This window comes from Dermacentor albipictus, chromosome 6, assembly GCF_038994185.2.
Source record: "Dermacentor albipictus isolate Rhodes 1998 colony chromosome 6, USDA_Dalb.pri_finalv2, whole genome shotgun sequence".
NCBI lineage: Eukaryota > Metazoa > Arthropoda > Arachnida > Ixodida > Ixodidae > Dermacentor > Dermacentor albipictus.
Genome location: NC_091826.1, coordinates 74,451,455 through 74,466,420, shown reverse-complemented (window position 1 = coordinate 74,466,420; position 14,966 = coordinate 74,451,455). Strand labels below are relative to the sequence as shown.

Below are 14,966 nucleotides of genomic sequence, written 5' to 3'. Positions count from 1 at the left end.
TCTGACACATAAGTGATCCTACGGCGGTTAATTATGGCAAGCTTCCGACATTTTCAGTCGCATTGCTGAGGGCACAGCGAGGAAAAGTTTTTACTCATTGTGTTCAAAGTTCCTCTTGTGGAGATTATCTCGGACGCAAAATGACGAAAACCTCACACAAACACGCACTGGTATTGGATGTCATGTCCTTCCAGGTGCTTGATGAGTGGGACCAGTTCTGTGTCGACCGGTTGCTGCTCGGCGATTTCTGAAGCGTTCAAAACTGTAAGGAACAAGAAATACTATGGGATCGACTCCACTGGTGAACGAGACAAGCAGTCAGCATCGTTATGTTTTCTCCTAGACCTGCATACAAGTGTTATGTATTGGTTTCAGTTCCGGAACCAAGCTGATTGGCTCTTAGAGGGCACTGTGGCAGTGTTCAGAGTCTATTTTAGCGGCTCCTCGCCAAATAAAGGAGTTCTCCACCTCGGTAGTTGCCTGTGTCCGAGTGCTGGATTCAGGCCGCCGTCCCCGCGTGCCCTTAATTCTCCGCACCCGGCGTGTCATTCATGGCGGCCACACCGACATAACAAATAGTAATGCATTCTCGAAGGCTAATGCTCCACCTCGCTAGTTGCCCAGATGGGCCCTTTAGGCATGCCAGCCAGCAACGAGAATGGTCATCGCTGACTGCACGTTACGGCCTACCGTAGAAGTCAAAGTATCGTCGCAACTTGCTGATGGTCCATATGACAGCCAAACACTCCTTTTTTGACGCAGAGTAATTTGTTTCAGCTTTCGAGAGAGTGCAGCTAGCACACGCTATGACTTTCTCTTCCCCATTTCGCCAATGAACTAAAACCGCGCAGATACCAAGATTGCTTGCACCTGTATGGACTTGTGTGTCCGCCATCTCACCGAAATGGGTGAGAAACGACGGGGCTTGCAATCGTTCCTTTAATTCATTGAAGGCAACCTCTTGTACAGTATTAAAGATGAATAGTATGTATTCGTTAATATGTCCTGTTAGGGGTTCAGGAATTTTTGACCACTTTTCTGCAAATCACCTGTCCCAGACCCAAAAATCCCGTTCTTGTCTTCTTGCCTGTCCACTACGGAAATGGCGCAACGCCAATAGCTTTGTCGGGATCTGGGTCAACACCTTGCGCGCTGATTACGTGACCCAGAAAACAATATTCTTGGAATCCAAACTGGCATTTTTCCAGAATACCAGATACCTGCCAAGCGGATAGCTTGAAACACTAAACGCCGCCTCTGCACATGCTTGTCGTACGTTGTGGAAAACACCGCCATGTCCCCTAGGAAAACTAAGCAGGACTGTCACTCGAGAGATGGGAGCGCACTGTCCATCATGCGCTGGAATGTCACTGGTGCACAACATAGGTCGAATGGAAGTACTTTGAACTCGTGCAGGCCGTCTGTGATAACGCAATCAGCTTTTTACCGTCTTTCATGAACTTCTATTAGCCAATACCCGCTCTTGAGATCTAATAAAGAGGAAAATTTGCATGTTGTAGCCAATTCAAGGTGTCATAAATGCGTGACAGGGGATATACATCACCCTTGGTCACGCTGTTAAATTTCTCGTTTCTCAATGTTTTGTCCTTTCTTCTCACAAGTACTACGGGCGACGCCCACGCGCTGTTTGACGGCTGAATGACATTGTCCTTAAGGATCTCTTGTATCTGACCTTTTGTGATCTCTCGTTTAACCGGTGATACTAAGTACGGGTGTTGGTATTCTGGTCTAGTCGCTTTGACTGTTACTATACGGTGCTTAACAACCGGTCTGCGCCGTACCTTTGACGAGGTCGAGAAACATTCTTTAAAGTCATTTACGAGGTCTTCCATCATTTCTTTTTTGGGTGGGCGACAGACTTTGGCTGATTGCGACTTGTTACATGGCGTCATCCGTAGTTTGTGCGGCAGGCGGCCTTGACGCTAAGCTACATACATCTGTGACTTCGGTAACGCTGTGCAGAAAAGCGATGCGTATACACTTTCCGACGTGATGAAATTCACTTTCCGAATTCTTCAGCAATACATTAGCACACCCATTGCGTAGCTTAGCAATTCCGCGTGCTGCACAAGTCCCTTTCTTCAACAGTAGCGCGACTTTCGCATCCGCTAAGCTTTACGAGTCGGTGAAATCTTAGTTTCTTACGCGAACCAGCGTGCTGCAACGTGGTGGCACAGTTATGTCATCGTTGGTAACCCGCAAGGCAACGGGCTCTGTCTCCGGCGATTTTTGCATATCTATAGCCGGCTTCGCAGAAGAGAGCACACAAGAGTTCGGCAGGTTGATTACGGCAGCGTTCGCCAGAAGAAGTCCATCCTTGAACATGCCGATAGTGCGAGAAAATCAGTGACTTAAGCAAAACATAATATTCCGATTCTGGCTGGGCATCAGCCCAGATGTGTAATGAGTTACCAGCCAGCCCTCCACATCAAAACTTTTTATGCGAAGCATATTACGAGAGCGCAACCCAGCTCCTCAGGCGCGGCGGTGTCGCCTTCAATACCACGTGACACCGTGACGTCACGACAGAGCAGAAACGGGGCTCCAACTCGCGCCGTCGCTCGCGGCTTCGCTGCGGTATATAAGCAGCTGCGCTTGTTTCTAGATGGCTTTGGCTCAACTCTAGCAAGATGGGCTGGGTGGGAATCGAGCCAGGGTCTCCGGAGTGTGAGATGGAGACGCTACCACTGAGCCACGAGTACGATGCTTCAAAGCGGTACAAAAGCGTCTCTAGTGAATGCGGTGTTGCCTTAGAAACGAGCTGTTTCTAAGGCTCAGGCGTGCGTCGCTTGCTCAGGCGCACATTTCGTTGCCGCGCCGAACGCTGCGTTGCTCGACGCTCACCGCGTCCAATGCGGGGCGCGTAGTCGCTGGGCCGTAGCCCATTGTCTCACACCCCTTGGCGGGTCGACGGGAACGCTGTCGCGTTCCACTCTTGAAGGCGAAGCAGAGTAACGCATGAGTTGTTTCTTCGTCTAGCCGAACCAAATATAGCGAAGCAAAAGCAGTTCACCAGGCTAAACAGTTGTTCAACAACTAAAATAAAGGCTAGTATGCTTCGCATCCTGGGCTTAACCTTATCTAAGCCACAGCCATTGTTTTTAGCTCCTTTGAAAGTGCATATCTTACAACGCAATAATCAGCACCTGTGTCCACTAAGGCATTCATTTCACCGCCGTCTATGGTAATACGCAAGTCTGAAAAGATGCTTTCTTTACTTATCGTATTCATCCAGTCCTATTCGTCGTTGCTATCGGTAGACAAGATGGAGGACCTTGGCTTTTTCGAACGTCAGGGGCCTTGCATCGACAGGTCACTCGCTTTAGTTTTCCTGATCTGGGCTAAGTGAACAACATCTTGATGAAATCGAGGCTAGACAGCGTCATATATTCAAGGATCAAAAGACCCCAGATGTTCTCTCTCGCGCTCGCTCTTACAAGTGCCTGCGCACAAACGGCTGGCGATCCTAGAAGTGAACACTTCGTCCTGTTTTCGCGGCCGCGCAAGATGGCTGGCACACGATTTCCCTTGGATGGCCTCCGTTCTTGCACGCTGCATGGACCGACCCTCTTTTTCCAGTGCTGCGCTGTTCCGGGATGTTGTGCGCGCGCACGCTGGGGCAACTCTGAGTAAACAAGTAGAGCGCTTGGTCCGCGTACCTTTGTACTGCGGCTGCCTCTTAAAAGCAATACGGTGTGCTCTTTGCTCAGCGTGGGTGAGTGTTGCATCGCCATGTTCGGGGCCAGCCCCCTACAGTTGAAGCAGGCGCTTACGCTATGTTTTGTTCTCTATTGCCGCAAGAGTTGAACGGGAATTCTACTCTCTCTCAAATAGGCGGAGTCAAAGGAAAATTTAACATTCTCCTTGCTGATGGAGAGAACAATGCATTTCACTCCACAAGACATTTTGCGAGAGTGAAACAATTAGTTGAAGGGTAAATGGACTCCTTTACTTCTGCGGTATTCACCCTAATTTTTAGAGTCCACATTAGCTTACTTTCAGTAATGTATAAAATGGGCACCAAGATAATTTCTAATAGAATCAGGCAAATGCTTGACTTCAGTGAAACAAGAGCTGGCTTCATGATGGATGACGTCCCTGTCATCAATCAGGTAATTGAGAAATCTGCATAGTACAATCAAGTCTTTATATGGGTTTCGTGCATTATTAAAGAAAGCATTTGATTCAGTACAGATACCAGCGCTCATGGAGGCAGTGCGTAATGAAAGTTTACATTTATACGTGAATATCTTGGAAAATATTTACAGAGACTCTACAGCTGCCTTACATCCCCAAAATAAATGTGGAAAGATATCTATAAAGAAAGGATCAGGTAAGGAGGCCCAATCTCTCCTGTGTTATTCACTGAATGCCGAGAAGAAGTATTGAAGCTATTAGACGGGGAAGGCTTAAGAATGAAAATCAACGTCGAATATCTTAAAAACTTTCAGTTTGCAAGCGACACTGCAAGAAATGATTGAGGTCGTCAACCAAGAAAGCGTAAGAGTAGGGTTGAAGACTATAATGCAGGCAACAAAGGTAATGTTCAGTAGCTTGGCAAGAGAACGAAAATTCATAATCGGCAATCAGCCTCTAAAGTCTGTACAGGAGCACGTTTATCTAGGTCAATTAATCACAGGGACTTTGATTATGTGAAAAAAACTCTTATATTATAACCATTTAGTATTACGCCGCCATGGAAAGCAAACTGCGGACTCCGCTAAGCATTTCATTGCATTTACACTTGATATCGACTGGGCCGTCATACGCCGGTATTTACCGTTCCACGCAGTGGCGTTGCCATGAAGTGGAATACCAGATATGTGCCTCCCTCTGCCACCCCCGCCACTGGAGCTTCTGTGATAGTATACAGCCACCCACGCCTCCCCTCCCCTCCTCACAATCATCGTAACCTCTAAAGTGCGTCCCTCCTTCCCCGAAAAACATTTCTGGCTACGCCACTCATCCCAGAAAAACCATGGCGCTACGATGCTCAACAGTCTCGCTAAACCCTCCTTCCGTTGTAAATCTTCACATGTATATGCCAAACTGGCAAGTGATAAATCGAAAACAGTCAAACACTATACTCAGGTCCTCAAACCCTTAAAAATAGAAGAAATCTGTTTTATGCCTCACAGCCTCGCTCGATGACAGTTTTCGTTGATGCAGCATTCGAGAGCGGTCTTGGCTGTAGCTGTTCTTAGTGACAGCTTCCAGGTCCGCTTCGTTACAAAAGCACGCTCTGTGCTTTAACCGTCGCCACGATTTAAGTTACCTGTAACTTGAAGATACTTTAAGACGACCAGAGAAACAAGAATTGGGGGTTACACGTAAATAAAATAATTCATACAAGTTGTCCTTTATTCCAGTGTGATAGCGTTAAGCTAACATATCTGTAATTGTGATTTGTTACGATGGAAGCGACTTTCGACGCTGTGAAACACGCTATGCTTCAGTTAAATCTTATATTGACGGAACCGTCGCACTGCCGCCTTCACTACCACCAGACAATCATTGCAGAAGTGTCCTCTTAGCTGCGTTGTATAATATACTGTATGCAGTACCATGTAAAAAATTGCATACTGATACATTAGGGACACAGTGGTGGAGGTCTCCAGAATAAGTTGAACCATCTGGGGCTCCTTTGTGCGTGCCACATACATGGTATACGAATGATTTTGCATTACAGGGCACTGTAAGGAGAAAGGTGGAGGAGTTGCCTAATCAAACAGGTAACGTCATGCTGAGAAGCGCACGCAGTAGACACAGAGCCACCATGATGAGTTGACGAATAAACACGAAACCTGTGGAGAACGCTTGCATGCAGGACGCACGAGGGCAGCGGTGAAGCCACGCTCCAAAGATTACGCTATAATGATTTGCGTCCAGTGCACCTGCGCGGCGTTTTCACTGCCTCGCTCTCTGAGAGTATTGGAGGAGACTGTACGCCCGTCTGATTTTGAGACAGCCATGAACAAGATGTTATGCTGTTTTGTGCAGACATAACTTCATGCAGATGACTAAAAATAATATATTTATTACGAAGGTTCCCTGTTTTGAGAACGGATCAGAAATGCCACTGTTTAGCTCAAGGTGGATGCCTGTTTCCAGGGCTAAGGACAGCAGCGACCTTCTGTCAGAACCGCGAGATATCATCACTGCCGGTGTAGTTTACGCTTCCGAAATTCGTACAGCATTTGAGTGGGGCTTACGTGCGTATTGCGCCTAGCAGTGTTAGAGCACGCAGGACACTTCTTTTTATTCGATATCTTAATCCTTGCCCTTTGCAAAATACCTCTAGAATTCAAACTTCCCATTGAAGGAGGCTAGAAGTGCCCACAATGTAAGAGAGCGACGTCATTACAGATGACGGACTCACGTGAATGTGACGATAATGCAAAATAACACAGTTACGCGGCTCAGTCTGTGGCGTGTCGCAGTGGTCGTGCACATACCGCAACATCCCGAGTAAAATCCCCCACCCGAGTTTGCCCATCCCTATCTCAATGCTTTCGCAAAAGATTATGTTTCCGCGATATGATCCCTTAGAGCAATGTTACCACGTAGGTAGCAAACGGGTGCCGCAGCTAGGTTATCGCAACACAGCAGCTTTTCTCAGATTTGGTAGCTAGGTGCGACATTGGCTACAGTTTTGATAAGTCATATGCTACAAATGCTGTTGCGACGCTCATATAAAGATGAAATTATTTTTTTCATTTCTTGGTGCGTTCCGGAAGACATGTAGCCAACCAAAAAATTTGGTTGTCATGAACGACATCTAGGCGCAATCGCCGTTACCATTCCTTAAGTAGTCGCAACATTTCTTGCCGTCACCATATGCGTGTTGTATGGCCACATTAGGGGCTCAGCTGCATAGCAAACAGCGCCGAAATATATACACCACATTCTTACCGTTTTTCTAGTTTATGCGATGAAAGAAAACTATAAGCAAAATCTGCGGGATCACCGATTTACTTGCTCACGTCATGGTGTTAATGACGTGCAGCGGTTGAAGCTTGCTGCTCTGTTTCTCGCCTATAAAACGGCGGTAGCGTGGGGGAGAGAGACGGGTGTGGGGTGTTGTAAAAAGTGGTACAGTAGGTACTCTTCGCTTGTTGGAACGGTTTCAGTTCGTGCTAAATACCTTGAGGTTCTCCACAATAGTCTCATCTGGCTGGACGTCATCATGGATGGAGATCAGCATGTCTTTGTAGCCACCGTCGGACTTGTCGATGACCAGTGCGGCAACGTTCACGAGTAGGCTCACGAACGCGAACACTCCCACACTGTGCTTAGCCATGTTCAGGGACTTCTGTGGAGCGAAAGCAATTACGAGATTAGATAATCATATATTTATGACATGCAAACATCACAAGTAGCTGAGAATGGTTATTTGTAAATTGTACGCGGGGCCTTTTACGCGAGTATTTATTCTTTCCCCCCACATAGACAGCGGTTCAGCCCAAACATAAAAAGAATTGTGACCTAAGTTATGCAAATCAATTACAATAGCTGTCTTCTCACAGGAAATTATTGGGACATAAAGTAAGAGAAGGAAGCCAGAAAAACTAGCCCATAGCTTACATAGCTAGAAAACTTCTGCGATGATTTCAAAGCTATAAATATTACCAGATTTTCTATACCCCTGTTTAAGCGATGCTTTATATACAGGGTGTTCTTTTAGCCGCACCAAATTTTTAAAGTTCGAAAAATATAAATCACGCTAACGTTATGTTTACCATATGAGTGTGCGGATAGGCAGCCTCTAGATACAGAAGAATTTACACAATAACGTGCGTAATTAGTGAAGGTACGGTAATTAACTTTGTAATTTTCAGCAATAAGTGGCTACAGGAAATGAGTGCGTTGGGGCCCGTCTTCGATATTACCTATCGCAACGACAAAATTTTGAATAGCGGATTTCATGCGGGACCTACACGAACCATTAGTTCCCCTTGGCAGGCTCCTTGAAAGTGAAAAAGGCTGGAAAAAGAGCGCGTATGTCATCGATGTCGCTCCCCCGCCCCTCCCCCCCGCCTTTCTTCACCTCTCCGAGGTCACCGTCGGTCCGGCCCCTGAGTAGCGTGGGTTAGGGTCAAGCCGCCCTCGTGCGCCCGCGTGCGGACGCCCAAAAGGCAAGTGGTATGTCGCAAAATTTGGTGCATGCTCAATCCGCACAAGCGCATTGCATGCGCATTCTATTTTTTTTTTTATGTGAGGTTAAATGCCTCAGGGCATTTGCCCTCGCAGCGCACTTCTATTGGGCGACGCGGCCTGTTGACAGCAGGCAACCGTTAGGCGGAGCAAAGGTGTTGAAGGTCGGCAACTACCTTGGACAGCAGATATCGCCTCCGTTACGTAGATGAGGCGCTGGAAGCAGACGACACTGGCACATTTTTGCAGATGTGATTTCAGGCTTTCGTGTTACAGTGAAAATATGACTCTAGGCTGCCACATTCTGTACTGCAGCCGCATGTGCTGCATTGGCACCGTCATCCTTCTTCCAAACACTGCACAGACATCTTATCTGAGCATCCTCTTAAAGATGTATTGCAGTCGCATCATGTCGGCAACATGCGGCATATTCCCGGACAATTACTCTGAGCGCGCGCTGCCTAGGCTGGTTGAGCAAAACCTCTCCGAATTATCCAACGTGCTGCGTTATACGTCACACGAAAGTGATATTGTCGCGGGAAGTGATTTGTCCCAAATCCCCATGTTCGGTGCGATGGAGCAGTTGTTGTAGTGCTAGTAACAGCTTGCAAGAATAGAGAACACACGCACATCTGTCGCGGAATACAGCTATGTAGGTCGCCAAGACACACCTATTTACCACGCTGCACGCGTGTGAGGCTCCGAGTACAGCTTGCTGACATGCTTGCGTTTGCTTGCTCATGCTTTCTTTTTTTCACTCTGCCAATTTTAAGAAAGTGCTTAAAGCGCTTGGATGCATGAAATGCCCTTTGCTTTTTTACATACATGAAGTCACCATAGATGAAGTCAGGCATGAAATATGCATATTAAAAATATTACTTGCTGCTTGCAAACTTCAAAACAAATTATAACCTTAAATGGTGTTCTCAGTCGTGGATGATGGTCTCACCATGTGCGAAAAAGCTGTGCATAAGTGGTTAACTTGGTACAGCAAGAATCGCAGGTTAAGCAGCGAGTGTACAGTTCACTATCACTAGCATAAAAGCAATATGTAGGTGTGTATAACGGTGACCTTATGCAGATATGTACTCATGAGATGTTTTCAAGGAGAATATTTATTTGAAAGTAACTAATTTATATTGCTGATAAGAGAGCTGATTTTGAGTGAAATCAAACAATTGTATTCTTTCTTGCCAGGTCGGGTGGTCAAGCTGTTGCCACTTTACAACTTATACATACATAAATTAACATTTCAACAACGTACAAAACATTACCGAAGTGCACAAAATTAAGCAGTATCATGACAGGCATGCTCCCTCTCTCACCCATGGTAGCAAACAAGGATGATCGACTTGAGACTCATACTGTCAGTATCATACATGCATGTTCTATTTTGATTGCCCTATATATACAAAATGAGATCACACAGGTTGCACATGATACATGAACTATTGTAAGCTGTACTCAGGTTATTTGAGTTAGTTTGGCATGGGTTGCATGTTGTTTATGTATTTATGCAGTAACAACCTAGCTAGCTGATTCAGTCATATTTTAGGAAAATGAAAAAAAATGCATAGCACAACATAAACAGCTGGCCAACACCTGTATTTATTTGAAAACAGAGATTATCAAGTGACTTAGCTTACCAGTGAGTTCAGCCACTTCTTCTGGCCTGAAAAGGTTGATGTTGTTAGTAGTTCTGTGTTTGTATTTCTTAATTAGTAGCTACATTAACATGCACATGACAATGAAATGAAGGCTCATATGGCGGAAGACGGGGCCACACTAAAAGTGAGGAAACATTCATTGCCATTTTTTATTTGCATCACAAACCAGCAAATAGTTGCTTAGGTTCAGTTTCGTGAATAAACCACAAGGTGTTCTACGTAAAACTGGAAGATTGTTGTGCTCCATTATCTATCGACTATTCAGGTAGCCAAATGAATGATACCCCATTAGCACTGTGAGAGCACAGAAATTTGCAGTCAGGAGGCCGCAATGGTTCAGGCTCTGTGCCAAATGTAAAATTGTTCGAGAAGAAAGCACGCATACTGGTGAATTGGGTATGCATTCACATCTACTATTCAAATCCACACTAGTAATCTTTCATTCCTTGGCACATTGCTCACCATTGTACAGACTGTTTCAGCGCTGTGTATGTGCAGCAATATAACTTGGCAAATCAAAGCTGTGGTTATTAAATACACTGAAAGCAACTTTGCATGTGTGTTAGATAATAATATGCTCCTACAAATGGGTGAGCTTAGTATTATCAGCCACTTTCTTTGCTAGTGGTTCACTGTTACGCCTGACCTATATGGTGCCACTGGACAATGCGGTATTCCTGCAGGCACGCTAGAACAGATGGGCTATGCACAAACAGCCTTTTATATCGCACTTAAATTAAGGTTGTGTAGATTCGCTGCAACAATGTGTTTATAGGCATAACTGCCGAGCATTTAAAGAAGTGTTTGAAATGTAAGGGTGCACGCTCAGCTTTGCAGGTGTAACATTTTACACATATAATGCAAGGACACATTGATGGACAAAAGATACCACACAAATCCTCGTGTTGTGACCTCGCAGTAACAATGCAAGTAGTTTTCTGTAGTTTTTAGACATAAGCATGTGAAGTAATCTGTAAATTCAAAACTGTAATACGTAAACTGAGACACCATAAAAAGCAACATAACACTAAAGTGTATATATTTTGTTGTCACATCAGCTGTTTGTGGTGCAGGTCAAATATGTATACGCGCTACTTGTAGCTGAAAACAGCATGCATAGAGCTCATATTGTTCAATGGAAAAGATTTTTAATGTGTCAGACATGCATATGGTACCTTGTCCAACGCTTTGCACACAAGTCGCTATGTTTGGCACAAGTTGTGCCAAACATTGTACACTCATAGTGGACTACTACATGCAAAATCTGTTTTGCACCTCTCCTTTGATATTCTACCCTCCGTCACAGAAGTACAGAGTGGAATTCTTGTTTATGTCAATATTCTAAAGGCAAACAGGTTTTTGGCATCACAGGTCGCGATCTTCCGCACAGGGCCCTCATTGCGTGTTCTGAAAGCTTATTCATTGCCACTGGTATATCTTCTAATGTGAAAATAGTTTGTTCAACGTAGTTTTACATGTTTATTTTTCAACTTACCCACAAGTTGTCTGCCCTTCTGGTATATCCCTCCTTCAGTACTGGTATCTGTGATGTGCCTTCATTAGCGCAGTAAATGTTGTGAAATCTCTTAATTCATAAAGTAGGAAGCCTATCCAGTATATACAAGAAACTTGCTGGAAAGGTTCTCACGACAAACCAGCCGAGATGGTGGCAATATTCTACTTGTTTTCACTTGTCATAGCACGAGTGTTCCCACTTGCGCTGCCGGGTAGTTGTGAACGATATGTTCATCGTGTTCATCATGTGACATCGCAAGAAAGAGAAAAATAAACTGTTTTTGACACGGCTGTAGCTTGGGCCTCACGTCCCCACTTCGCTTCGAGCAAGCGCCATGTTTGCTGTGAGGACTCCCAACACCATCCGCTTCGGACCAGCCAATGAGAGACGAGCAAGCGTGTGGATGGGAAAGTTGCGACCTCTCGTCCCTCTCCACTAGAGAGCCATCAGCACGCAGGTGGACGAGGGCGGAACGGACGGTCGGATTGACTATGTTTGGGCCCTTAGGTCCGATTTACGCTCGAGCCGTCCATCGCCGCAAGCCTCACCGCGAACGGGCGATCCGCCAGTAATGGCCGAACTCATGTCACGAGAGGAAGTCGTCAACTTTTGCCTCCATGCGACGACCGCACAAACATGGCGCTGGTTCGAAGCGCAGCGCGAAGCCTAGGCCCCTAGGCTGCAGCGGCTCTTTACCTTTTGTGTGGTTTATTGTGACCATTGCAAGAGCTATTCAGCAACCGCGAAGCTATTTGTCGAACGCAGCAAGCCGCTGTACCCTTCCTGACCTCTTCAGTACGTGCGATCGCCAAAGGAAACAGACTGATGTGTGTTTTTTGTATACGAGGGTTGGAAGAAATGAAGCCGCCGATTTCGTGTGTTTTAGGCCGTTTTTTGCGTGTGCATTACAAACGCGAAAGCCATCGCATACACCTGTATTCTAAGCATGACACACGTTCGACACGCGCCAAAATGAAACATTGCGATCACCCACCTCAGCGTATGGTGATCGTAGGTGCTCTATGTGCGCGCTTCATCGATAGGAAGATTGTATGTTTGTACAATGCTGGTTTGTGTTTGAGAGGTGATGATACGATGTGTAGCGATGAGCTTCATTGTCGTGTCAGCGCAGTCATTCATAGCATGCTGCTTCTGTCTTGCATCGTGTGAACTATTTTGCGAGCCGCGACACACAATGGTGACCCCGAACACGTACGGAACGTTCGAGCACTAGGGTTTTTACTTTTACGAAGTGTGAGTGTACTGTGATGTCTACGTTCAACGTTTCACAGTGCTTCTAGGCGTATAAGTTTTCGTTTTATGCTATATGCATATGCTCTGAAGTTAAACATGCATAAGCGTTGCGGGCGAGTTTTGGTTCCGCAATTTTCTGCCTCGTTCACGCATCTTGTGTGTTTTTCAGAAAATTATTTCTGTGCTATGGATGTGTTTATAATCGATGAGGGCAATATAGGGAACATCTTAAAAGTTGCATGCGTACATGCGCACAGTCGTGAAATGTGGACGCGCTTATGCACAGTTCTCAAGAACGCAAATTTCGGGCACTCTTCTTTTCCGTCATGTGGACATTGGTGTGAACAGCAGAAATCCAGAGGAATATTTCTAGATTAAGCAGAGTAAACAGTTTTGTACTAAGGGATGTGAGCGCCTTGCATGTGCAAGAAATTAAGGTGCTTCTTGTTAGTGACCGAGTACACAGTTTGTGCCAACACCAGTGGCACGGCATGAAAAACACATAATGTGTGAAAACTAGAAACATATTTGTCTTTCTTGAGAAATTTGCATTTTTGATAAAAATCCATACGCACGTAACAAAGTATGACGACAACAAAACAACTGGTATGGTCCATATATGATTAGAGGATTGGAGCAGCAGAGCTTAAGGAACACGAACACAGAAGGAACGACTAGACGAGGAGGCAGCTGCACTGTCGACTGCTTTCTTTATTGAAATTCCCACTCTTATTTATTTCGTTGCCATATCTCTTCTCTGATCTATCTGAGGCTGTCTCAAGAAGGTGACTTCCTTTCTTGTGAAGGCGAATGATGGTGTGCTTACACATTGCTTACTGTTTTACTTATCTCAAATGCCTCAAGAATCTCCCGAGTTAGGACTTGCACTTCATGAAATTTGGTGACTCGTTCGCTCAGTTTAACCGAGCGAACGACTACATCAAAAGATGAGAGCGAACGCAGCATGCATTCCGAGAAAAAAAAAGATGAAAAAAAATACGCAAGTGAGAAGAGGCGCGAGAAGGAAAGCGGAGAGGAAGTTGGAGCAAAACCATGAGGCAGAAAGCACTGGAGTGTATGGCGAACGCGTGTGAATAAAAGCGAAAAAGTGTGGTGACGGTAGCTACGAGAGGGTGCCAGAGTAGCACCAAATGTCTAGGAGGAGAAATGTCTGGTGGCTTCTGTGAATAACGCCCATGCGTCACCCATGCTCTGGCTCACGCGATCCCCAGATTAGCAAGGCATTGGCGCCTCACTTCGCTCCGTTTGCAACCTGCCACACGTGACTAATTGTCCATGCCAGCAAAATGACAATACGGGAAGAGCTGCACTCCAATTTCGTATTAGGTAGTATCGTAATGGTCTCTTATTTTTTTCTGTAAATTGCATGTGCGCTGAAGTAATAACCATTGCAGAGGCATCACTGTAAGCTTATGTTCTTATGCATCTCAATATAGGTATTGTATCAAAGCAGATTCCTTGCTTTCTACACATTTGTTTCCAGAGCTGTCTCTGCATATTTTACACTTTATTAAGAGGGGAGACTAGGGAACAGCTTAGAGGTGATATCACTCCTAAACGTATTGCAATTATTCATTTTGTTCTAGGTAATGCTGAAAAGCATTATCTAGAAGCTTCTAGGTAAATTTGCTGTAAAGTAAACTATTCAAATGCTCCTTATGCAATTTTTTGCGCATGTGACGCCACAGCAACTGCCGTATACCTGTACCCAACTGTCGTATACCTGTACACGTGTACTTGTGTGGTACCGTTTCCCTTTCGGTCACGTGGGCAATATCGTGTTCGTATCATCCTTGCCCACTATGTGTATAAAATCGCTGGCCTCCAATCTGTAGAGTGCTTTTTGTCCTTATATTCCTTGGTAGTCATTCTGCCACGTTAAGTTACTGCCATGCAAAAAGCATGTTTCAAGTTCACTCTGCCTCTTCGTTCACGGAAGCCCTGAAACACGACACCATTATTTCACGCTAACAAAGCGCGTTCTGTGAACTGTACTCCATCTCAGTACTTCCTTGCAGCACTGGCGAAGCTGCTGAGCTGAATGCCCCGCAAGATGTGTTCATTCGCGCCGCACGGTCTGCTCCGTGTCTGCTTTCCATCCTGTCAGTACAAGCTCCATGGTTGGAGGATTGAAGCAAAAAATGTTTTGACGACATAACCATAAGCCTTGTTTTCGTGCACGCGATAGCGGAACTTGGCTTCACTTGTACGCTTTCCCTCCATTTACATTGCAGCCTCCTTAGCAAGCAGCAAGGATGAACGTCCTCATATATGCTCACTTTCAGCACAGCGCCTGCTCGACATCTACTTGCTGGGATGGAAGCAGTTTACGA

At 45.5% G+C, this 14,966-nt stretch overlaps 1 protein-coding gene across 1 annotated transcript in view; it reads right to left on the bottom strand.

Moving 5' to 3' along the window:
• Positions 1–14,966, bottom strand: part of LOC139061210 (calcium-activated chloride channel regulator 1-like) — a 272,282-nt gene that overhangs the window by 238,872 nt on the left and 18,444 nt on the right. The window contains exon 3 of the mRNA XM_070540867.1: positions 7,166–7,333. Within this exon, the coding sequence (XP_070396968.1) occupies positions 7,166–7,333 (168 nt within the window). The remainder of the gene's footprint in view (positions 1–7,165; positions 7,334–14,966) is intronic.